A 26,848-nucleotide genomic window follows, 5' to 3' on the forward strand; every position below is an offset into this window, starting at 1 on the left:
AGACAGGAGTAAATCAATATGTCTCCCACACCACTGTGTGGTGGGAGATATAATAATTAAGACATTGAGCCATGGTTGAAATAAATTTACCCTTGAATTGCCTGTACTCAGTTCATACAATCTTATATGACTTCCAAAGAATCTTTCTATTCCTTGATTATGTTAAAAAACATTTTGTTTTTATCTTCTTTAGTAAGTAGAAACAGTGATAAAAGTCCACCTTACTAAAAATGTGTGTGGGAGTTTGACCCTTTTTTTGACACATTTGAATAAAAGTAAGCCTTTTAACAAATTGTTCAGTAACTATAAGTAAAGTGCAACATCTCTAGAGCATGCACCAGTAATAAGACTGAAAATAGTTTGTAGTATAGAGGTTGGTGGAGAGAAAGAATTTAGTCCCATGGAAAAGCAAATGTCTGCTTTTAACCACCTGTAGAGACAAATACACTCAAGGACTTTGAAAACACCCCATCTACATGTATGCATCCAAGAAGATTCTTGTAACAACTATATTTATGAAAAATGTATAACAAACAAGTGAATGAAGTATTGCCATGCAATACAAAGTCCCCTACTGGAAGGCACCTAATTTTCTCTTCTGCAGTATAACATAATGAACTGATATCTGTCAATGATGTATGAACAATATTGTACTATATATACAATAAAATATAACAAAGCACTTGTATTAAAATTTGCATATATAAAAACGTACAGTTGTTTTCATTTGGATTTTTTTTTGGCCGATTATACAAAAAGTTATCATAAAAGATATTTATAGTAACAACAAAGTGAAATAAACCCTAAAAAAAAAAAAAAAAAAAATCTATAAAATATAAGTCCGCAAGAAACTCTTAACCAGTAGAGATAGATCAAAATACACCTAAAATTTGGATGTACTGTGCATGTTGTACCACAGAAAGATGGTCTCAATTTTTCCCTATGGCCAGAAATAAAAAAAGTTACAATATAATCTATTTATAGTAAAAACAAAGGGACATAATTCTAAAAAAAAGTGTGCCTCATAGTGGTGAACATTTCTGCCAAGTTACATCAAAATCCCTCCATGCATGAAGAAGAAATGCTCCGGACAAAGTCATTCTTGAATCTGACCTTTAACCTCTAAGTATGACCTTGACCTTAGACCTAGAGCCGGGACTTTGCGCAGAACCTCTTGTCTCATCCAGGGAAATGTTTGTGCCAACTGATATTCAAATCCTGTTTTGCATGACAAAGTTATACACCGGACAGGAAAAAAATCCTATTGACCTTTGATCTCAAAGTGTGACCTTGACCTTTAAGCTAGGGTTCTAGGTGTTGCGCAAGACAAGTCGTCTCATCATGGGGAACATTTATGCCAAGTAATATTGTAATCCCTTGATGGATGACAAAGTCCTGGACCGGACAGGAAAAAAACCCTATTGACTTTGGCCTCCAATTGTGACCTTGACCTTTGAGCTAGGGGTCCGGATTTTGCGCATGACATGTTGCCTCATCATTAGGCACATTTGTGCGAAGTAATATCAAAATCCCTTCATGGATGGCAGAGTTATGGACCGGACAGGAAAAAAGCCCTATTGACATTTGTCCCCCAATGGTGACCTTGACCTTTGAGCAAGGGCTCTGGCATTTGCACATGACATGTTGTCTCATCATAGGGAACATCTGTGCTAAGTAATATTGAAATCCCTTAATGAATGACAGAGTTATGGACTGGACAGGAAACAGACCCTGTTCAATGCCATGTTAACATTTGACTGCTAAGTGTGACCTTGACCTTTGAGCTAGGGGTCCGAAAGTTGTGCACTACACATCGTCTTATTATGAGGTACAATTGTGCCAATTGATATTAAAATCCCTTCATAGATGGGAGAATTATGGACTGGACAGGAAAAAAGCCCTGTTGACCTTTGACCTCAAATTGTGACCTTGACCTTTGAGCTAGGGGTGCAGGTTTTGCGCACGACACGTCGTCTCATCATGGGGAACATTTGTGACAAGTAACATTAAAATCCCTTCAAGGATGAAAGAGTTATGGACTGGACACGAAACAGACCCTGTTCATGCCATGTTAACATTTGACTGCTAAGTGTGACCTTGACCTTTGAGCTAGTGGTCTCAAAGTTGTGCATGACACATCATCTTATTATGAGGTACAATTGTGCCAAGTGATATTAAAATCCCTTCATGGATGGGAGAGTTCTGGACCGGACAGGAAAAAAGCCCTGTTGACCTTTGACCTCCAACTGTGACCTTGACCTTTAAGCTAGGGGTCCGGGTTTTGCGCAGGACACGTCGTCTCATCATGGGGAACATTTGTGCCAAGTAATATTAAAATCCCTTCATGGATAAAAGAGTTATGGACCGGACACGAAATTGCGGATGGACGGAATGACAGAAAAGCGCATTCCTATAGTCCCCGAAACTGGTTTTCAACCAGTAGGGGACTAATAAGGGTATTCAGGTGATAATTTGTCTGTGATAAACGAAGCGTGACTTATGCTCATGAAGCTCATATTTGGGTAAATTTAATTTGGATATATAAAGGTTTGGTTGTTGTTGCCAGAAAAGAAAATCGCATATCCATTTAAGTTGTTATGCAATTAAAAGATAAACAAATTTGCCATTTAGTCCAATGATAAAAGGATATGTTGATTTTAACCTTGTTACATCCCAAGGTAGGTGACACTGAAGTAATTTAAAATGTTCACATGGTGGTGTCAAATACAAACCATAGAGCCGCAGTCAGTCCAGTTTACTTTCAGTAACTCTCCCATACAGATATAACTAATTGGTGTTTGATATCTTTGCTTCATAGTGTTTCAATGAATGATTTTGAGAAATGCCTACTTTTGAGAAGAATAAAAGTTAATACTGACTTTAACAAATAGATCTTTGATGTAATAAAATTTGGAAGATTCTGATAAAAGTCTTGGTCGTGACTTTGTAATCAACTTCAACATGTAACAACATTTGACTTTTAAAAATGCGTGCTGTGAATTTTGTATAACATGGATCACAGTAGAGCTACATATGCACAGGCGTCAACTGTCATGCATCAAGTATCACCAAAGAAACCATCATATCCAATCAGATTAATGAATAATAATAAGTGAATATAAAAATACTTGAATACATGTTGCCAGAATTAATCAATTGCAATATATAAATGAGGCACTTATAACCACTACCCTCCTAAATTTCTAAATCTGATTGGTCTATCATTTAATTTGGACAGTACTATCAAATTTTCAAAGGGGTGTTCACTGAAAATTTACTTGCCACCAGCAGGCTTAAGGTTAAAGTCCTTGAGTGTATGCTCTTCTGGTATTTTTAACAGAGGTCATACTGTATTCCAGACAGAAAGGTATTTTAGTGGTGTAAATTTCTATTAGAACCAGAGGTGCTTTTGAGAAAAGCGCATGTCTCCCACAACTGCCTAATCATCTGAATAGTAAGTCTGTCTTTATATACTGGTTACGTGTTGGAGTAAGCGGACTATTGGTAATTCACATGTTGGAGTAACCGGCCTATCGGTAATTATATTCAAGGGCCATAATTTCGGAGTGCCTTGGCCCATTTGGCTAGTTATCGAACCTAGCCGAGGACTTATTGGCAAACACATTTTGTTCAAGTTTGGTGAAGATCGGATGAGAAATGTTTGACTTAGAGTGCAGACAAGATTTGTGACAGACTGACAAACACCTAGCCGAGGACTTATTGGCAAACACATTTTGTTCAAGTTTGGTGAAGATCGGATGAGAAATGTTTGACTTAGAGTGCAGACAGACAGACTGACAGGCACACACACAGACAGACAGGAGTAAATCAATATGTCTCCCACACCACTGTGTGGTGGGAGACATAATTATGACACTTGTCATCAAGTATGTCTAATTCCATCATCGTAATGTACAGTACATCTTTGATCTTTTGCACCTTTTTTCATCAGTATTTAAGTTATAATGGTTAGTTTATCTAACTACTACTGCTGGATTCCGCACAGATACTGACTTGTTCTCTGCAAGGGACTGACAACCCCTCCACCTGAATGGGAGGTGGAAGACAGATACAATGTCTTCTGCCATATCGTCACACACATCATTATAGTCTTACACTGGGATTACAGTCAGGACAAAACAATTCAAAGTTTTAACTTCTATCTAAGGAACGAATAATAACGGAATTGGGCAGGCTTTGTACAGTATCTGCTACTGCTTGATTTTTTGTCTTTTTGTTTCGGGTTTAATGCGGTTTTTCAACAGTATTTCAGCTATGTAAATACCTAACCAGAGTTTCTTGATTTTGCACCAGCACTTTGTTCCCAGTAACTGCTTAAAAGTACAGTTCTTTTGCTAAGCGTGATTAGTCAACTTAATTAAGTCAAATTCTGGAATGAAAGGAACAGCATATTACCAGTCAAGTTCACAGCAGGAGTCATATTTACCTCCCAAGCATCCAGTCTAGAATAGTACTGCTGGAAACAGTAATTTCAGTAAATTACCCACCACTGAACACTAGTCGGGATATCAGCAGTGAACGGGAATTCAACCCAGATCGTCGGCATTGTGGTCCAACCTGCAAACCACTACACCGTTGACTCCCAGTAATGCACTGCTTAGACTATGCTCTATTTACAAAATTACACTCTTAATTAAATCCAAGTGATAAGAATACAATGTTACCTTCTGTCCCGAGTGAGGAGAGTTCTAGCAGACGTTTAATCTCAATATCAAGCCTTTCAGCAGGTGTGTAAATGTCTGCTGTATCAGGAGTGTCCTTGATCTGTGTCACCTCTCCAGACGAGGTCAGGTCAGACCTGTGAAATAATTTAAACAGTTTGATTTAAATGGAATTTACTTACCCGTTGCATTTAAATTAAGCAAATGAATGTCACCATAAAAAGGGATTTCATGAATTAGAAACTGCATTAATATGAGAATTGAGTTCAAAACAAACAAAATATTACATTTCATTGTCAAAAATCCTCAAACAATTGGCTGTAACTTGCTGTCTTTGATATTACCAATGAATAGACGATCAGGCTACTTTTGTTCTGAATTATCACAAAAAGTTTGGCCATTTACGAAAATCTGTGTTTAAGCAGGCTATCTTTAATACCCAACATACAATATGTATCCATATATAATGGACACTCATGTACAATATGCAAAGCCAATTCCACCCTAAATTTCGGACATTTCACTTTCCTGGTAAATTTTGAGACAGGCTCTCAAGAGAAAACCTACCTGAAACATGAAACTACTGTAAAAGCAGATATTTTTGTGAGGGTTTAATTTTCGCTATATTCGCGAGGCCCTACATCTCGCGGAAATTAATCCTCGCATAAATATTCACCATTAGCATAATTCTAATTCAAGCAGGATACCATTTTTACAATTTAGCGAATATTACACCTCACAAACAAATTCAAAATTTCAAATTCGCGAAATACTGACCCAGCGAAAATATATGCTTTTATAGTAAAATTAAACATTTACAACGACAAAACTGTTCTGAAAGGCTTCCTCCACTTAACTCACTGACCAAATATATGATGCCTAACATATTATACCTTATGCCAGCAGACGATAATTTTACCAACGGATGAAAACATTTAGCAAGAGTATAGTTTCCCTTTATAACTGATTTGAGTGAACACAAATTTGTCTTAACTTGCATACAGTACGTATCCCTGTTTTGACGGTGGTTCTGGGAGTGAAAAATAATGCACATTAGGCGTGGGAAAATACAATATACTTTTTATTTGTATGTTTGATCTGGAAAGGAATTCTCACCTTGAATCATCACTGATCACACCTTGTTCTTTAAGGTATTGTAAACGTGACATTTCAATTGCACGAAGAAAATCCATCTGTTCATCTAGCTGTATCTCTGAGAAATCTGCAGGAAAAATATAATTACAAAATCAGAAATATTCTAGCGAAATTTGTTTTTGCTAATTAAGATTTTTTATAATTTCTTGAAAAGTAGTCTTTGTGATAAAAGGGAAAATGTACTGCTTAACCCTTACCCTGCTAAATTTCTATAATGAACTTGTCCATCTTTCAATTTGGACAGTACCATTAACTGTTAAAAAGGGTACATACCAAAAAGTTATTGACTGAATGGCAAACAGTGCAGACCATGATCAGACTGCACGTATGTGCAGGCTATCTTGGTCTGCACTGGTCACAAAGACAGAATCACTTGTCGCCAGCAGGCTAAGTGTTAATGTGAAAGCATTTTATTTCACACATTTTGTGCTTTTGGTTTAAAAATGAATATGAGAAATTTGCTGGTTTGTCGAGATTCAGTCTTTATGCATCTCACTGAAGCTTTCAATGGAACATTTGCCTAAAGCAGTTAACTTTTGTACCATGTTTTACTGAAATACTCCTAGTCATGTCTTAGATATGGTTTTGTATGGACTAAAGGAGAGAACTGAGGTAAGTATATAAAAGAACAAATGGCCACATAACCATAATTTGCTTTAAGAAATTCCCACTTTGTCAAAATCCAAGGTTCAAGGTCATAAAACTGAGACTGGTGACCAGTTTCAGAATGCAGCCGTGCCATTGGTCAGTTTCAAAAGTGTACTTAGAAACAACCAATCAGATGCTGGAGTTCTGAGACTGGTTTACAGATTCAGTAAATTATCCTATTATGTCCTGGCTGTTTCAGGTCATAGCCTAACTTCAGGAAAGAATACTGGGACCAGTCTAGTTTCAAGCCATTAAGGGTCATATTCCTTCTACTACTCAAAACATTCTGTGCACACTCAAAGTCAGTGGAATGAAAGAGAGTAGTGTTCTGGAACATTTAGAACATGTGTGGATTGTTCTAAATAAAACCTGATGCAGACAGAACAGTCACATAATAAATATTTACTACAATGGAAAGCAGGTCTTGGTTCCTATCAACTAAGGATAATCTCAATAGTGCAAGGTACCAGCGCAGAACAATGTACTATTTTATTCCTTATACAACAATTAGAAGATTATTCTAGAAATTTTAGAACACTGTTCTGTGTGGTCAAAAGAATATGGCCATGGTAACTTACTGGGAGTAACATCCTCTTTTCTCTGTTTATGAAGACGGGAACATCTAAGACTGCAAAAATTATGCAGTTCTCCTGTACGGGGATTTTTAGCACGAGATCTTGTGCAACCATCTCTGAGACAGTTCTCCGGTTGGGACTCGGCTGACGGTGAACCTAGATTACCAACAAAACCAAATTAAGACCTACTTTTATACATTTTATAAAGTTACTGAAATCAGCAAAGCATATATTATCTGAGTAATGAAAATGTTACCAGAACTGAAGAAAAAAAGCAAAGCAGTTCATCATAATAACTAGAAATGTGTTACAGACACGGATGCCCCCACAACATGAGAAAGGTCACCGGCATGGTACTGCTCACAAACAAAAAGAAGGTCTCTTGGCCAAGGGAAGTTAAACTTAAAAAAAAAATTTAAACAAGTAGCTGCATTCAATAAACGCTTGATGCCCCCCGTGGCATCCTTGTCGATATAAAGCAACCTAAGTCCAAAATGAGGACAAGGTCAAGGTCAAACTGAGGTCAGGTGATGTTTGAAGATGAGGAATGGCCACAGGTTACATCTGTATTAGTATCAATTCAGTCTTGTAAGTGGTATTGATGCTAGACAAAACAGTCCCATTTGGTTAACCAAGAGATGGCCCATAAAAAGCAACCAAAGTCCAAAATGAGGTCAAGGTCAAGGTCAACTGAGGTCAGGTGATGTCTGAAGATGAGGAATGGTCACAGGTTACATCTGCATTAGTATCAAGTCATTCTAGTAAGGGGTATTGATGCTAGACGAAAAGGGTCCCATTTGGTTAACCTCGTACTGACAGACAGACGAACGGACGGACAGGACAATCACTACATGGCTCCCGTATCAGTAGATGCCGGGGGCATGAAAATTCTAAGTCCTTGAATTGGCACAACTATGAAAATTATTAATTTTGCAAATTGCATATAAGGACGTGACTGACTTTAGGCATTCTGTTTTTGTTTTCTACTACTCAGAACATACCATTTTGTGGAATTTGCTAAATATTGCCATAATGTAGGCATTTTATTTGCCACCAGCTAGTTTAAAACATTACAGTATCATTATTAATACAACACAGTTAAATCATCACTGTTTATAGGTCAACAAATATCTGTGAATTTTGTTTTTGTGTCAATCTATGAAAAAAATTCCCAAGAAACTAAAACAACCCCCAAGGATCAGAATCTACAAGACATTATCCAATTCTACGGAATCGCATAATTTTCTGCATTACCCTATTATATGTATTATCTACCTTGATCGTTTGATTGGCGCTGTTCATCATCACTATCATCACTGTCATCACTCGGCCAGTCAAGCAGTGCAGCAATGTTTGTGTGACGTCCGGAGGCATCCACTATCCATGGATTCTGTGGATCAAAGTCCTCTATAGAGGCAAGGATTGCCTTTCGTAGGTCCTCCTAAACAGAGAGGAATTACAACTTTATCCTAACTCAGATGGCCTATCAAACTCAGTGCACTGCAATTCATCAACATTTTTCAGCATTCAATTTTTTGTAATATTATGAAGCTAGCAACTTGCAATAAAAGGGCTGTCTAAAGTTGATAAAACAAAGTCTGGAAGACCAGTTTCAGGGTGAAACCTTGTCACTGGTTGTTCACCGATTTAAACAACAGAAACAACAAATCAAAATCTCGGTTTATAATCTTGCATCTAGCACCGAGGGCTGAGTGCAATACCACTGTATCCTGTTCTTTAATTATATACAGTTACAATAGTTCCGTGCTCAGCCCCAGATACTGCTCTCATCTTCAAGAAAGGTAAAGGATGTTTCGTACAGACATGCTTTGAAATAATTTGATTCCGCAGACATGAAGTTTCTTTGTTTTGGTCATTGGAGATATGAATATGTGGACTTTTATTAGTTCATTGGGATTAATTTCATGGATTGATGCAACCATAAAATACATGAAAATTGGTCTCCAACAATCAATGATAAAATATTTTTACTTTTACAGAAAAACGTGACTTACATCCTCTGTATCCATGCTGTACTTCCGCCGCTTTTTCCTCAGACCTGGAGGTGTTTCTGGGGGTACCAATCCTTTTGATATAGCAGTGAGAAACTCCAGTCTCTTTCTGTGACAGATCTGGGACTGTTCTATGATTTTCTTCCTAGGTGTCCTTAAGTACAGTCGATTCACCATCTGGGAGAGGATTTCTGTACACTCTTCTAATTCTGTCTATAATGTACAGAAACCAAAAATTGAGAAAATGTAAAATGAAATGCAAACTAGAGATTGTTTTTAAAACAAGAGGGCCAAGATGGCCAAGATGGCCCTAAAGCGCTCACCTGTGTATAAGGCTTTAAGTGTGTTTGTATAACGTTATGGTACAAGTACTGATAGGTTTCTTCTATGTTAGCCGTCACACACATTCTTTAACCTAGGGCAATAGTTCGACAGTACACTCTGATATCATATGCCAAACATCAAGGCTCTAGCTATTATTGATTCAGAGAAGAAGATTTTCAAAGTTTCTTATATAAAAGCCTATAGTAAGTACATACACATACAGGGGCGTGGCCATTTTTGACCTTAGGGCAATAATTTGGTCAATTATGGTAGAGGGTTAAACCCTTTATATCACATGCCAAATATCAAAGCTCAGGAGAAGAAGATTTTTAAAGTGTGATAGATGAAAACCTATTTTTCACCAAAAAGACCCATATGTTCAATGAACCGGAACCATTTGAACAAATTTGAAAGAGGGGTACCCAAAGATCCTTTGTGTAAAGTTTCATCAAAATCCATTCAGTGGTTTTGTAGGAGATGTTGTTTAAAGAAAGTGTTGATGAAAAGTGACCATGCCCTCCGGCGGCCATGTTTTTTTGACAAATCAGAATAATTTGAACAGTATTGGTAGAGGGTCACATAAGGACCATTTGTGTAAAATTATTTTAAAATTGGGCCAGCAGTTTCACACAAGATTTTTTAAATTGCCACTATATAGGGAAAAGTGACCACGTTCCCTGGCGGCCATGATTTTGACGAATCAGTATAATTTGAACAGTCTTGGTAGAGGGCGACAGAAGGACCATTTGTGTAAAATTATTTCAAAATCAGACCATTCGTTTAGGAGATATCATTTGAAGATTTTTCTATTTTTAGCTCTGGCGGCCCATATGTGCAACCAAATGGAACCATTTGAACAACTTGAACAAATGAGGACCACTCAAGGCACATCCAGGCCAAGTTTCATCAAAATCCATTCAGCGGTTTTGGAGGAGATGTAGTTTAAACATAATTGTTGGGACGGACAACGGACACAGCATGATCACAATACCTCACCTGCACACTTTGTGCTCAGGTGAGCTAAAAATGCATGTCTCCAACCACTTACTATGCAGAATTTGTAAAATGCCACAAACTAAGGGCTATAAGTCTCTGGAAAATCACTGAACCAAAACATTCCTACATTATACACATCTAGGCATGGCAGTTGTAACTCCTGTGAAGTTGGTGAAATTCCAACCAGTGGTAATGGAGAAGTAGCAAAGATAAAAAAATTTCATATATCAAGGGTCATAACTCTGCTGAAAATATTTTAATCACAACATGACAATAATATGCAAAACTACACTGATAACTTGTAAGGTTTAGTGAAATTTAGCTTAACTGTTTACAGCAAGTAGTGTAGACATTGTAAAATATAACAAATCATGGGCCATAACTCCGCTAACATTTTACAACTTGAAACCAGACTGTCCAGCATTTTTCTGTTAAAAGCAGACCAACTGGCATACAGATTACTAGTAGTAAACCATGGAAAATTTGGGACCTACCTGCATAAATTCGAAGACAATTTTACGATACGGTGGTCCATCTAGATAGTAACCATACACATAGCTGTACTTCAGCACCCTGCGTGCCTTTAACAACTTGTTAACGGCTTCTTCAACAAACTTGGTCTCATCCTTAGCAGTAGCTAAAAGACAGAATTTTTTTTATTCTGTTAAAGGTTACATGTGAATTTAATTATAATGCATTAATAGCAAGGGGTATATCTGTGGGGATCTACAGCTTTTGCAACAATGTTTATTATTTACTTTCTGTTTAGCCAAAAAAAAAAACATGCTGGTAGTAATTTGTGGGTATCTTTCAAAGCATTTAAAAACTCTGCACAGATAGAGTTTATCATTTACATGTTGTTAAGGATGTAACTGAATATCATGTGAACTTACTACGCCCCTTCTGGAACCTTTTTTTCTCTCATTAACTGGGACTGGTTTTGGTCAAAATCACATGCACTCCTCCTCTTTTGGAATTACCAAACCATTTATATTTTCATTGGGGACTAATTTTCGTGGATAATGTGGTAATGTCAATCCATGAAATTTAATGCCAATGATAAAATTAAAGTCCCTATCATGTATCTTTAAAATTTGAAATCCATGAAAGTAAGTCCCCATGAAATAGCAATTTTTCTTCAATTTTCCTAATAAAATGTGTTATAAGATAAATGTAGGTTATACCAAAGTGCAGGTTACCTACAGAAAATCATGGGAAGTTAGAAAATTATGAGAATTTTAATAATAACCATTTTCATGGTAATTCTGTGAAATCATTAAATTTCATGGGGGACTAATTTGGTTGTTTTGGGTTTAACGCCGTTTTTCAACAGTATTTCAGTCATGTAACGGCGAGCAGTTAACCTAACCAGTGTTCCTGGATTCTGTACCAGTACAAACCTGTTCTCTGCAAGTAACTGCCAACTTCCCCACATGAATCAGAGGTGGAGGACTAATGATATCGGACACAATGTCGTTCATCAAATAGTCACGGAGAACACACGCCCCGCCCGAGGATCGAACTCGCGACACCGAGATCCGTAGACCAACGCTCTTACCTATTGAGCTAAGCGGGCGGGCTCATGGGGGACTAACTTTCGCCGATTTCGTAGTTGGATTCAATATGTGAAATTTAATTCCAACAAACAAAAATATTCCAATTCAAGGAATCTTCAAAACTTAACATCCATGAATTCATATACCCATGAAATACCTGTTTTACCAAAACCATGGAACATCATGCCCATGAAATTAATTAATTTCACAATGACTGATTACTGTGAAATCATTAATATTCATGGGGGACTAATTTTCGTGGATTTTGCAGTTGAGTCAAACCACAAAATTTAATCCCAACAAAGAAGTAAAATTCCCATTCATTTTAAATTCAAAAGTTAAAATCCACGAATTCATATTCGCACGACATTGCAGTTTTGACCAAAACCACGAAATTTCATGCCCATGAAATTACATGATTTTACAGTACACTAGAATTGTCTTAAACTGCCAGCATTAAAGAAAAACTGTTTCCAGAAACAACATTAGAAACAACCCTTTATTCATTTATTCAAAAGAACATGATTAGTATACAAACTAAAATAATAAACAAAAAACATATCTGATATTTGTACCTAAATCTGTGACTGCCTCAGCTAATTTGAGCATTTTTTCTTTTGCTGTTTTCAACAATGGTTCTTCCAGCTGTGAAATAAAAAGAACATATCAATAAAATACTTGCTCACAATATGGGTGATGATTTTAAATATGCACACTTACACATGCACAATTATCCCATATCTATCTGACACAGAGAAACTACATAGAACTAAAAACCCATATTCTACCATTGCTCAACATTCTTTTGTCAGTTGGCAAAGTAAAAATTCAAGCACTGTTTCATCTGCCATAAACAACAGTTGATGCATGGACCAGAAAGAGAACATTATAGCATCTTTTATGACATAAAAAAAAGCCGAATAACATCTGATTCATGACCATAAGCCTTAGGATGAATAGAGTTCAGCCTAACTTTCATCAATGTGTTTAACTGAGCATGTTAAAATGAAAATAAACAAAGCTTCTTCATAGTTTACCATGTAATTAATCATGGTTCACCATTCAGATATCTAACCACCTCATGGTTCAAATCCTGAGCATCTGAACAGTGTTAAATCTGACAACAAACATGCAAAGATCTTGGTTATTTGATAATCAAAAATTTTTAACACAGAATGTTGATTTTGTTCAGTATTTCAAATGAACCCTGACAATTATTGCACTCCATACTACTTTTGAGCCCAAAAGGGTCACTTTGCAAATACTAAAAAAGTCAATAAGCTTATACCTAAGGCTACTTTAAGAGAATACTATGTTAAGTTAATTTCCAACAGGTTTCATTTTACCAAGTTGCTTTAAATCATAAAAGATTCCTTAAAGCCTAAAGCAAGAAGTTCCCCTAATCAAGAAAAACTGTTGAGTCAAAAGCCTGAAATCTAGACCAGTCCTGAGGCAAGTTTTTCAGTTTCAGTCGAAAATCAAATAGAAAAAGAAGAGAGAAAAAATACAATGCCATGACCTAACATGTATATCAACAGGCTAACTGTACAGTAATTTTCAGTTTTACATACATTTAATGGTAAAGTAATATAACACTGACCTTATAGCTGTTCTCGTGATTTTTATATCTAGTATAGTAGTGGACAAATTTGTTCAACTCCTGCATCTTCGTGTTTTTCTCTACAGCCTGAAATCACAATCACATGACATGTCCTGATTTTATAATAGTTTGTTAATAGCCGCCACAGGTATATCTGCATCAAAATGTCTATGACCCACACCTTCCTAAAGCACACTATTGGTGCTAAATAAAACAATAAATCACGTTTGATGCAAAAAATAATAATTTCAGTCAGACAAGCATACTGTAAAATCAGCTCAAAACTAAGTCCCAAAATTGTACCCATGGTGGCCTAAGTCTGAAGAATTTCAAGGCTGTATTCTGTACTGCAATTACTTCATGATCGAAAGGCTACCAAACTGTCAAGCATAGAACAGTCATGTATTTTCTATAAGATATTGCAATCATTGGTGTAGCTGCCTTTATGTCTCCCTCGCAACTATTACACTTGGAATATCCTCTGGTGAAAAAGTTGTATGTCTTACCTGTTCGACAGCCTGTTTTGTTGTATCTATTACACTTGGAATATCCTCTGGTGAAGAAATTGTGTCTCTTACCTGTAAGACAGCCTGTTTTGTTGTATCTATTACACTTGGAATATCCTCTGGTGAAGAAGTTGTGTCTCTTACCTGTACAGCAGCCTGTTTTGTTGTATCTATTACACTTGAAATATCCTCCAGTGAAGAAGTTGTGTCTCTTACCTGTACTACAGCCTGTTTTGTTGTATCATCCACTTTTTTGGATACCTCATATCTATTACACTTGAAATATCCTCCGGTGGAGGAGTTGTGTCTTTTCCACTGGTCCAAACACACCCAGCAAAAATCATATTTACACTGAAAAGCATTACATACATTTGAGTACGATTAAGAAAAATACAAATTACTACATACACGAGACAAAATTCTTGTAAATAATAATAGTAGAAGACTTGAGAAAATAACAATCTTACATTTTCATTACAGAATCAAAATTGGTTCACAAGGTTTTTCATCAAAGTTCTACCAATATTACCATTAAAATCAACTAAACTTGTTAGGTTGGTTGTGATATTTTTGAAGTTTGTAGTATCAGCTAAAACAACTGAAGACTACCGTGAAATTTTCTTTTTTCATGTGCCAAAAAATTAACGCTTCCTGCAAATACAAGAAATTTGCCGGGATATAAATTTGTGGATTCTACATTTTAAAGACTCAAAGAAATAGAAATTTATGCTTTCAAATGGATTTAAAGTTGTCGATTAACACAACCAAATCATACACAAAATGATAATGTTCTATATAACACGGTTAAAATTTACCTTTGAGCACTTCATGTGGTTACAGCCTTCATTTTTCTGTATTGGGGACTTACAGTTGGGACAAGATTTAGAGTTTGTAACCAACCACAAACAGTTTGCCGCAGTTTCTGTTTCAGTTTCTGTGCCATTTACTGAAAGATATGAATAAATATTTGAGTGTTACAGTTGGGACAAGATTTAGAGTTTGAAACCAACCACAAACAGTTTGCCACAGTTTCAGTTTCCGTGCCATTTACTGAAAGATATTAATAAACATTTGAGCCGCACCATGAGAAAACAAACATAGTGCGTTCGTGGCCAGCATGGATCCAGACCAGCCTGCGCATCCACACTGTCTGGTCAGGATCCATGCTGTTCGCTAACAGTTTCTCTAACTGCAATAGGCTTTGAAAGCGAACAGCACGGATCCTGACCAGACTGGGCGGATACACAGGCTGGCCTGGATCCATGCTGGTCGCAAACGCACTATGTTGGTTTTCTCATGGCACGGCTCATTTGAGTGTTACAGACAGGACAAAATTCATAGTTTGTAACATGCCACAAACAGTTCGGCACTGTTTCAGTGTCATGGACATACACTGAAAGCTCTGTTTTGTTTGTTTGTTTTGGGTTTAACACCACTTTTCAACAGTATTTCGTTATGTAACGACAGGCAGTCATCCTTACCAGAGTTCCTGGATTCTGTACCAGAACAAATCTGTTCTCCGCAAGTAACTGCCCACTACCCTACATGAATCAGAGGTGGAGGACGAATGATTTCACACACAATGTCTTCTATCAATTTGTCACAGAGAACATTATATCCTGCTTACGGACTGAACTCACAACTTTGCGATCCATAGATCTGCACTCTCCTTACTGAGCTAAGCAGGTAGGCTTGAAAGATTGGAATAAATATTTGAATGTAACAAGTAACAGCATGATTTAGAGTTCGAAACAAATCATAAACAGTTTGCAACAGCTTCTGATTTATGTTCTATGTCATATACTGATAGATTTTAAAAACTTTTTTCAGTACTGTAGTATCATCAAAATTAAGGGTTTGCACCTAACTATAAACAGTTTGACACTGTTTCAGTTCCAATGTCATGTACAGAAAGATTAAAATAACTATTTGACTGTTACATTTTATGACAGCTAGATGGCGCATAGAATTATATCCCCTAAGTGATGTTCTGAATGGTAATTGGCAAGGGGAAAGTGATAGGAGGTCAGCGACCATAACAACTTGGCAACAGAAGTCACCCAATACGACCAATAATTTTTGTCAGAAATATGGCAAAAAAAAGGGCTAGTAATATACCCTACATATAGTTACACCTATGTAATGTACAATATTGACAAAGTCAGCTTCTATAGAAACATTACTGAAACCCTGTTGAATAATGATGTTTAGAATGAAAGAAGCAAAATAACAACAATTCTGATAACATGTAAAAAAAATTTTAAAACACGTACATGTCTCTGGTCGTATATCTTTTATTTCTCCCATCCATTTCTGTAAGCTTTCACAGCTACATGGTTCATGAGCTTCACCCACACATTCCCTGCAAATCAGGAAAAAAACAACAGAATAAAAACAGGTATACAGGAAAACAAAGTCTTTACTGATAAAATAATTTGGGATTATGTAGGAGGCCAGCAATTAGGAAGTATTCTTCCACTTCATTAACCCTTACCATACTAAATTTATATAATGAACTTGTCCATCTTCCAATTTGGACAGTACCATTAACTGTTAAAAGGGATGCTTACCAAAATGATACTGACTGAAAAGCGAACAGTGCAGATCATGATCAGACTGCACGGATGTGCAGGCTGATCATGATCTACACTGGCCGCAAAGGCAGAACAATATGTGTCCAGTATGGTAAGGGTTAATACAACAGATTCAATCACAATATGTTTCATACACCCTGAGTCATCCAAAGGGCTTGTTGGGTAATAATCAGCAAGTTTTTAGTGTAGGTCTGGGTGAACAGGCTTGTTTAAAAAATGTCTGAAGCATAATACCTGATCCTTTAACATAACAAACATGTTCATGGCAATGGACTGGTGATTCCTAATGAAACTCAAAGTGTAAATCAAAGCCAAACATATTTTCCTAGTTGACACGATAATTCAACAAACAAAATTGGAGAAAACGTAAGAAATGTTATGTTTATTTAGTACTTAATATGAAAAGAATATACCAGATTGTGTGTTTTTGTTCAAAACAGCTTATACATGGGGAAGAAAATTCAAGGATGTCAAATTTTCAAACAAAATTCAAAATATTAGCTACAATAATATTATTGTGTTTCATGAAGCAAAACCATTTTATAATTCATGACAATTAGTCATCTATGAAGAACAATGGTAAAACAGTATTTGCAAGTCCGTGTGATTTAATTACTGTTCATGGCGAGTTTCTTTCTACAGAAGACACAAGTTTTTGAAAAAAAAACCTTAACAAAGACAGTTTAATTACCAGCAGAAATAGTGCCCATTTCCGCAGTCAACAGCCCTGGATGTATCGTTTGGTATTTTACTATGTCTTGGCGATGTCACTCCACTCGCTGTAGCCCCCTCTGACATCTCTGGAAGTTTGACAGCCCTACCACATCCAGGGAAGGGACACCACTTTATGTTTGGATTGCTGTCCACAAATGCCTAAAAATCCAACAATTTAAAAACTTTAATGAAACACGAATCAAATAAGCTGTCCTTCTATTTTCCCATCAATATATATTAACAGAGAAAATGTTGCCAAATAAATTGAAAAGAATTACTTTCACAGCAATGAACACCTATTTTGATACTGTTTACAATAAAATATAATTTTATATTAGATTATTATTTCCTATGCGCTAGTCCAGACCCATAAAATTTTTGTAACCCTTAGCTATAATGTTCTCAAAAAATGTATATGGCTTGATATTTAACACTACAAAAGGAATTAAAAGTCTGTTCCTCCCTTCTACAGGGAGACATAAAGTGTTCATTCTTGAATTGGCTTAAGAGTTTTGGGGGCTTCAATGGCTGAAGCTTAGGGGATTTGGGGGCTTCAATGGCTGAGTATTTCATATCACTGACTTAAAAGCACTTGTTCTTCATCACTGTAAATCCAACACCAACAAGAAATCCAGAACTTTTTCCTGTAAGGAAATTATTTAGCTTAATTACAGATTGCAGATAGTTTTATCATCGTCCCTGTACATGTCTGAATCAATTTTCAGGGAAGTACCTGAGGTCTCCTCAATCATTTTCAAGGAGTTTGCAATGATTAATATATTCAGTCAATAACTTTTCAAGATCAGTGCGAACACTCAGCATCCGAGATTCTTAAACAAAAACTGCAAACACAAACTAATTTGGCTTACCTTGATATCAAACTGCAGATATCGCCGAGCCATGTCTCTAGACACTACATTCTCTATATGTTCTACAGGTACTAGAATATTACAGTCAAACCCAGGACAGGTGATGTCATGTACTCCTCCTTCTTGTATCTTTACATTCAAGTATCTGAGGAATAAAACAGATTCTTACATATAAGTTAACTACATGTTAACAAAAATGCATCTAACACATGTTATGTATAAAGGCTGTCATTATAAACATAAGTTTTACGAAAGAAAATTTGATACAATAAATGATCTGACAATATCACCTTTTAAGATAATGATAAAATATTAAAGAAAATGGCAAAAAAGTAGAACAAGAGGACCATGATGGTCCTGAATCGCTCACCTGTCCCCACATGACCCAGTTTTGAACTGAGTATGACGTCGTTTTTTTCTATTATTTGACATAGTGACCTAGTATTTGAGCTCATGTGACCCAGTTTTGAAATTGACCTAGATATTGAGATAAAAATTCTGACCAAGTTTCATGAAGATCCATTGAAAAATATGACCTCTAGAGAGGTCACAAGGTTTTTCTATTATCTGACCTAATGACCTAGTTTTTAAAGGCATGTGACCCAGTTTCAAACTTGACCTAGATATCATCAAGGTGAACATTCTGACCAATTTTCATGAAGATCTCATGAAAAGTATGGCCTCTAGAGAGGTCACAAGGTTTTTCTATTTTCAGACCTAATGACCTAGTTTTTGACCACACGTCATCCACTTTCTAACTTGACCAAGATATCATCAAGGTGAACATTCTGACTAATTTTCATGAAGATGCATTCAAAAATAAGGCCTCTAGAGAGGTCACAAGGTTTTTCTATTTTTAGACCTAATGACCTAGTTTTTGACTGCATGTGACCCTCTTTCGAAACTGACCTAGATATCATCAAAGTGAAAATTCAGACCAACTTTCATGAAGATCCATGGAAAAATATGGCCTCTAGAGAGGTCACAAGGTTTTTCTATTTTTAGACCTAATGACCTAGTTTTGGACCGCACGTGACCCACTTTCGAACTTGACCTAGATATCATCAAGATGAACATTCTGACTTATTTTCATGAATATCCATTTAAAAATATGGCCTCTAGGGAGGTCACAAGGTTTTTCTATTTTTAGACCTACTGACCTAGTTTTTGACTGCATGTGACCCACTTTCGAACTCGACCTAGATATCATCAAGATGAACATTCTGACCAATTTTCATGAAGATCCATTGAAAAATATGGCCTCTAGGGAGGTCACAAGGTTTTTCTATTTTTAGACCTAATGACCTAGTTTTGAACTCATGTGACCCACTTTCGAACATGGCCTAGATATCATCAAGATGAACATTCTGACCAATTTTCATGAAGATCCATTGAAAAATATGGCCTCTAGGGAGGTCACAAGGTTTTTCTATTTTTAGACCTAATGACCTAGTTTTGGACCGCATGTGACCCAGTTTCGAACTTGGCCTAGATATCATCAAGATGAACATTCTGACCAATTTTCATGAAGATCCATTGAAACATATGGCCTCTAGAGAGGTCACAAGGTTTTTCTATTTTAAGACCTACTGACCTAGTTTTGGACAGCACGTGACCCAGTTTCGAACTTGACTTAGATATCATCAAGATGAACAATCAGACCAACTTTCATACAGATCCCATGAAAAATATGGCCTCTAGAGAGGTCACAAGGTTTTTCTATTATTTGACCTACTGACCTAGTTTTTGACGGCACGTGACCCAGTTTCGAACTTGACCTAGATATCATCAAGGTAAACATTCTGACTAACTTTCATGAAGATTCATTGAAAAATATGGCCTCTAAAGAGGTCACAAGGTTTTTCTATTTTTAGACCTACTGACCTAGTTTTTGACGGCACGTGACCCAGTTTCGAACTTGACCTAGATATCATCAAGATGAACATTCTGACCAACTTTCATAAAGATCCCACAAAAAATGTGACCTCTAGAGATGTCACAAGGAAAAGTTTACGCACGGACGGACGCACGGACGACGGACACCGCACGATCACAAAAGCTCACCTTGTCACTTCGTGACTGGTGAGCTAAAAAGTATCTTGTTGCTAACATTGTATTACTCAATAACTTACCAATTACAAAATTAGTACCAGCCCTAGCTGGTTCCTCTGCAAGTACCATACAACTTTCCCACATGCTTAGTAAGTGGGGGAGGACTAACAGTTTAAATGTAAAGACTAGATACAAATTATAATACATATATTTCATAGCAACTTTTATCAAAGCCCAGAAAAGGGGGATTCAGTGGCTGAAGCAGATAACTTTGAATCACCTGCCCTTCACAAATGTCAGTCCACCGTCGTTTTCGACCAAACTCACAGTGCCAAACATTTTTATGTGAGGAATCCATCTAGCTGGCTTACTTACGGTCAGAGGTTGTGAAAAGATGCTCACTCATTCATATCTCAAAATATGACAGTAGGAAGAACCCATGTCTTCCTCCACCACTGATGCTGGTAAGAGGGTAAGAGATAAACTTTATAAATCTATACAAACATCCAGGAAAAGCCATGTTAATTTCACAATAATAGAAAATTCTTTTGCTTACTGCATCATGCAGATTATTTTAACTTACCCTTCCCAGCATTCTCTGCAGAACTGGTGACAACTCATGTGTACTGGAGCATCATGCATCTCAAATGCTAGAGTACAAATGTCACACTGAAAGTTCACAGATAATAAATTAAATTTCAAATGTAATTAAATTAAAACCAGAAACTCAGAATATGAGGTAAACTGTAAACAAGAGGACCATGATGGTCCTGAATCGCTCACCTGTCCCCACGTGACCCAGTTTTGAACTGAGTAAGACGTTGTTTTTTCTATTATTTGACATAGTGACCTAGTTTTTGAGCTCATGTGACCCAGTTTTTAACTTGGCCTAGATATCATCAAGATAAAAATTCTGACCAATTTTCATGGAGATCCATTGAAAAATATGGCCTCTAGTGCAGTCAGAAGGTTTTCCTATTATTTCACCTAATGACCTACTTTTTAAAAGCATGTGACCCAGTTTTGAACTTGACCTAGATATCATCAAGGTGAACATTCTCACCAATTTTCATGAAGATCTCATGAAAAATATGGCCTCTAGAGAGGTCACAAGGCTTTTCTATTATTTGACCTAATGACCTAGTTTTTGACCGCACGCGACTCAGTTTCGAACTTTACCTAGATATCATCAAGGTGAACATTCTGACTAATTTTCATGAAGATCCATTGAAATATATGGCCTCTAGAGAGGTCAAAAGGTTTTACTATTTTTAGATCTGCTGACCTAGTTTTTGACCGCAGTTGACCCAGTTTCGAACTTGACCTAGATATCATCAAGATGAAATTCAGACCAACTTTCATACAGATCCCATGAAAAATATGGACTCTAGAGAGGTCACAAGGATTTTTTTATTATTTGACCTACTGACCTAGTTTTTGATGGCACGTGACCCAGTTTCAAACTTGACCTAGATATCATCAAGTTGAACATTCTGACCAATTTTCATGAAGATCCAATCAAAAGTATGGCCTCTAGAGAGGTCACAAGGTTTTTCTATTTTTAGACCTACTGACCTAGTTTTTGATGGCAGTTGACCCAGTTTCAAATCTGACCTAGATATCATCAAGATGGACATTCAGACCAACTTTCATACAGATCCCATGAAAAATATGGCCTCTAGAGCGGTCACAAGGTTTTTTTATTATTTGACTTACTGACCTAGTTTTTGATGGCACATGACCCAGTTTCGAACTTGACCTAGATATCATCAAGATGAACATTCTGACCAACTTTCATAAAGATCCCATGAAAAATGGGACCTCTAGAGAGGTCACAAGCAAAAGTTTACACACGGACGTACAGACGGACGGATGGACGACGGACGCTGCGCGATCACAAAAGCTCACACTGTCACTTTGTGACATGTGAGCTAAAAAAAGGTTTGCCAGTAGAGAAGAGAAACATACAAAATGATTTTTTTTATTCTCAAACAGATGGAAAAGCTGTTTGACATAAGAATACAATACAGAGTAAAAAAATTAAAGCTATAAGATTGAGAAATGAATTAACAAGAGCTCCGCCAAGCGGGGCAATATACGCCTGAAGGGTTATATCAGAGGATGGGGGGGAGCAAAATTATCAGAGCTTTACTGTTGAAGCCCAAAGGACAGGAACAACAAAGGGAAGAAATTCAAAAAAAAAAAATCCTTACCAGGTACAGATATGTCAAAATACACCTAAAAATAGGAGGTACAATCCTCCGGCCAATAATAAACAAGAGGACCATGATGGTCCTGAAATGCTCACCTGTTCCCACATGACCCAGTTTTGAGTATGACATCGTTTTTTCTATTATTTGACATAGTGACCTAGTTTTTGAGCTCATGTGACCCAGTTTTGAACTTGACCTAGATATTATCAAGATAAAAATTCTGACCAATTTTCATGAAGATCTATTGAAAAATATGGTCTCTAGAGAGGTCACAAGGTTTTTCTATTATTTGACCTATTGACCTAGTTTTCGAAGGTACGTGACCCTGTTTTAAACTTTACCTAGATATCATCAAGGTGAACATTCTCACTAATTTTCATGAAGATCTCATGAAAAATATGGCCTCTAGAGAGGTCAAAAGGGTTTTCTATTTTTATACCTACTGGCCTAGTTTTTGACCCAACGTGACCCAGTTTCGAAACTGACCTAGATATCATCAAGGTAAACATTCAGATCAATTTTCATGAAGATCCATTGAAAAATATGGCCTCTAGAGAGGTCAAAAGACTTTAATAATTTTAGACCTACTGACGTAGTTTTTGATCGCAGTTGACCCAGTTTCAAATTTGACCTAGATATCATCAAGATGAACATTCAGACCAACTTTCATACAGATCCCATGAAAAGTGTGGCCTCTAGAGAGGTCACCAGGTTTTTTTATTATTTGACCTACTGACCTAGTTTTTGATGGCACGTGACCCAGTTTCAAACTTGACCTAGATATCATCAAGGTGAACATTCTGACCAATTTTCATGAAGATCCATTCAAGGGTATGGCCTCTAGAGAGGTCACAAGGTTTTTCTATTTTAAGACCTACTGACCTAGTTTTTGAACGCAGTTGACCCAGTTTCAAACTTGACCTATATATCATCAAGATGAACATTCAGACCAACTTTCATACAGATCCCATGAAAAATATGGCCTCTAGAGAGGTCACAACATTTTTTCATTATTTGACCTACTGACCCACTTTTTGAAGGCACGTGACCCACTTTTGAACTTGACCTAGATATCATCAAGATGAACATTCTGACCAATTTTTATGGAGATCCATTCACAAGTATGGCCTCTAGAGAGGTCACAAGGTTTTCCTATTTTTAGACCTGCTGACCTAGTTTTTGACCGCACATGACCCTGTTTCGAACTTTACCTAGATATCATCAAGATGAACATTCAGACCAATTTTCATACAGATCCCATAAAAAATATGGCCTCTAGAGAGGTCACAAGGTTTTTCTATTATTTGACCTACTGACCTAGTTTTTGAAGGCACGTGACCCTGTTTCGAACTTGACCTAGATATCATCAAGATGAACATTCAGACCAACTTTCATACAGATCCCATGAAAAATATGGCCTCTAGAGAGGTCACAAGGTTTTTCTTTTATTTGACCTACTGACCTAGTTTTTGATGGCACGTGACCCACTTTCAAACTTGACCTAGATATCATCAAGATGAACATTCTGACCAATTTTCAAGAAGATCTCATGAAATATATGGCCTCTAGAGAGGTCATAAGGTTTCTCTATTTTTAGACCTACTGACCTAGTTTTTGACCGCACGTGACCCGTTTCGAACTTGACCTAGATATCATCAAGGTGAACATTCTGACTAATTTTTCATGAAGATCCATTAATAAGTATGCCCTCTAAAAGGGGTCACGGGTTTCTTTTTAGACAAACTGACCTATTTTTTACCGCACTGACCCAGTTTAGAATTTGACCTAGATATCTCAAATAACATTCAGACCAACTTTCATACAGACCCCATGAAAAATAGGCCTCTAGAGAGTCACAAAGTTTTTTTCTTTTATTTGCCCTACTGACCTAGTTTTTGATCCACGGCCCCATTTAAACTGACCTAAACATAAAGGTGAACATTCTGACCAATTTCATGAAGATTTTGTGAAAAATGGCCTCTAAAGGGTCAAAAGGTTTTTCTTTTTTTAGACCTACGCCTAGTTTTTGACCGCACTTGACCCATTTTTTAACTCCCAGATATCATAAAGGGGGAATTTTCTCCCAAATTTCATAAAGATCCCCATAAAAATGTACCTCAAGTGGTCACACAAAAGTTTACGCACGCACCACGAACAGACTGACAACGGACGACGGACCACGGACGCTGGCGATCACAAAAGCTAAACCTTGTCACTTGTGACAGGTGAGCTAAAAAGTTAAAAAAGAAGTGTATAAAAACAATTACTGGTCAGACAGGGAAAAAGGAGCTTTACCACCACTGCAAGTTTATTTATACATCCAGTTATTTTAGGTTCTGAAGGATAGTGAAAAAGATAAAGAAGATTCTGCAATTCCAAAAGTTTTAACATTTTTTGTTGTTGTTTATCATGCACCATAGACCAATTCCAGCCTCTGGTGGGTTTCCAACCCTCCACTTTCTACTTGTTAGGTGAGTTAACTAGCCACTGAGCTATACAAGACTCCTAAAAATTCTCTTATGTATAAAGTGTCCAGCTATTTACTTTTGTGTGTGTGAATGAGATCTCATACCTCAGCAAAAGAACTTGGTGGATGTGTCATAGTCGGTGTACTCAACGACTCTGCAACCACTGGTTTCTCACTGAACAGGTTGGCAGGGGGAGTAACTCCACTTTTTTCACAGCAGGCCACCGGGTCAGACATCCAGGCATCTAGTAACATCTCTCTTGACCATTCTGTAACACAAAGTACTGTATAATTTAGAATACCCTAAATGTGTATCAAAGTTACACATCAATTAGTAGACTATCCACACAGTATAGGAAGTTTTTGTAGTGTAATATGATACATTTTTTAGTTTTCCTATCACAATGTTATTACTTAAAGGTAAATCAAACTCATTTTATTACATATAACATTCAAAAATATAGTATAATGAGACTGAAAACCCGAATCCATCTAAAGTAAACAATTTTGTGACCCCAACTTGTTTCAGCAAAGACTGTTGCTTGTATTGGCCTATCCTGTCTTAAAATAGAAAACAAATGAATCTTGGAAACTTTTAATTAAAGTCAAGTACAAACCATGGTTCCTGAGCAGGGCCTCAGCAGTGAAGAGAGGTATACTAAGCATGTCTGCAGTCTCCACAAGCAGTTGATCCTTGGCTTCCTGTAGGTCCTGGGCCCGCAGACCACTGTATTCCTCCGAGTCAACCTGGGGTGGGACTTCTTCTATCTCATCAGTAGTCCCATCATTCTACAAATGTCAAGATAATGGAATAGTTTAAAACATTAGGTCACTGTAGAACAGAAATGGTGTAAATGCAGAGGGAAGGCAAAATGGTGCAGGGGTAGCATGAGGCAAAATGTGCCTGAGTAGAGGGCTGCCCAGTGATGCAGGGGAAGAGGACGGCACAATAGTGGTGGGCTTGACGAAAGTAAAACGGTGCAAGAGGGGCTCAAAAATGCAGCTGTAGGGGACACATTGGTACATGGGAAGATGGAGGTCCAATGGCACAGGGGTAGATAAAGATACAATGGTGCAGGGGAGGCACAATGGAGCAAGGTAGACTATCAGACTTCTGTCCTCCTCAGTCAAATACTTTCAGTGTATCATAAAACACTGATGACATTTTTGACGAAATTATGCTATCTTACCATCTTGTACCTAGAGGCAAGATTCTTCTTAAAGATGACACTCACAAATCCACAAAAATCATAAAAGATAATTATCCACTAACAAAAGGCTTACAAATCACAGACACTTATAGCTTTTCGACCTATTGTGAAATCAGTAATATTCCTTCAGGAAATCTACACTGGTCGCAAAGGCCTGCTTTTAATCAATCATGCCCAGCTTGATAAGCCTTTTTTAGGGTAAATGCCACAAAATCAAATGATTTTACAGTACACAATGGTAAAGAATTCGAAATACTCACAGAGAAGACCATTTTGGATTCGAGATAGAGAGCAATCTCGTTGTATTCCTTGCTCTCGGCACAGTCACATGGTGTCTGATTGTCTGTATTCTCCACAAACAATGGACATGAGTGATTGACCAGATTCTCAACACATGCCTTCAGACCAGACAATGCTGCATAGTGCAGAGCTGTGTTGTTTTGCTGAAGGTTAAAACATGATACAACACATGTATATATGCTTAACAAAATTGTGGATGTAAAAAAACAAATATGCTACATTCTGCTTTAATTTCATCCATTTAGAAATGAATTTTTTTTTCAGAGTTCATGTGAAATGAATGACGGAATATGATTGGCAAATCCATAAACTGTCAAAGCTTTTCATTGTTTTTATGCCACTCTATTCTGTCATTCATTTTGGATGAACTAAGA

General features: G+C 36.9%; 1 protein-coding gene across 2 annotated transcripts in view; it reads right to left on the reverse strand.

The window, feature by feature from the left end:
* The window catches only part of LOC123537908 (ankyrin repeat and IBR domain-containing protein 1-like), a 47,196-nt gene that overhangs the window by 11,457 nt on the left and 8,891 nt on the right, over positions 1 to 26,848 (reverse strand). For both annotated transcript variants that reach the window (XR_008368323.1, XM_045321819.2), the window contains exons 4-20: positions 26,435 to 26,617; positions 25,581 to 25,752; positions 25,069 to 25,232; positions 20,867 to 20,952; positions 18,232 to 18,376; positions 17,340 to 17,521; positions 16,328 to 16,416; positions 14,870 to 15,000; positions 14,271 to 14,405; positions 13,549 to 13,635; positions 12,524 to 12,593; positions 10,887 to 11,029; positions 9,076 to 9,285; positions 8,336 to 8,501; positions 7,064 to 7,216; positions 5,799 to 5,904; positions 4,686 to 4,819 (exon numbers count right to left, since the gene is read on the reverse strand). Coding sequence is in view for 1 of the 2 variants with exons in the window: in XM_045321819.2 (XP_045177754.2) it covers positions 4,686 to 4,819; positions 5,799 to 5,904; positions 7,064 to 7,216; positions 8,336 to 8,501; positions 9,076 to 9,285; positions 10,887 to 11,029; positions 12,524 to 12,593; positions 13,549 to 13,635; positions 14,271 to 14,405; positions 14,870 to 15,000; positions 16,328 to 16,416; positions 17,340 to 17,521; positions 18,232 to 18,376; positions 20,867 to 20,952; positions 25,069 to 25,232; positions 25,581 to 25,752; positions 26,435 to 26,617 (2,356 nt within the window). In the remaining variant the exon portion in view is untranslated. The remainder of the gene's footprint in view (positions 1 to 4,685; positions 4,820 to 5,798; positions 5,905 to 7,063; positions 7,217 to 8,335; positions 8,502 to 9,075; positions 9,286 to 10,886; positions 11,030 to 12,523; positions 12,594 to 13,548; positions 13,636 to 14,270; positions 14,406 to 14,869; positions 15,001 to 16,327; positions 16,417 to 17,339; positions 17,522 to 18,231; positions 18,377 to 20,866; positions 20,953 to 25,068; positions 25,233 to 25,580; positions 25,753 to 26,434; positions 26,618 to 26,848) is intronic.

Source organism: Mercenaria mercenaria, chromosome 18 (assembly GCF_021730395.1).
Source record: "Mercenaria mercenaria strain notata chromosome 18, MADL_Memer_1, whole genome shotgun sequence".
NCBI lineage: Eukaryota > Metazoa > Mollusca > Bivalvia > Venerida > Veneridae > Mercenaria > Mercenaria mercenaria.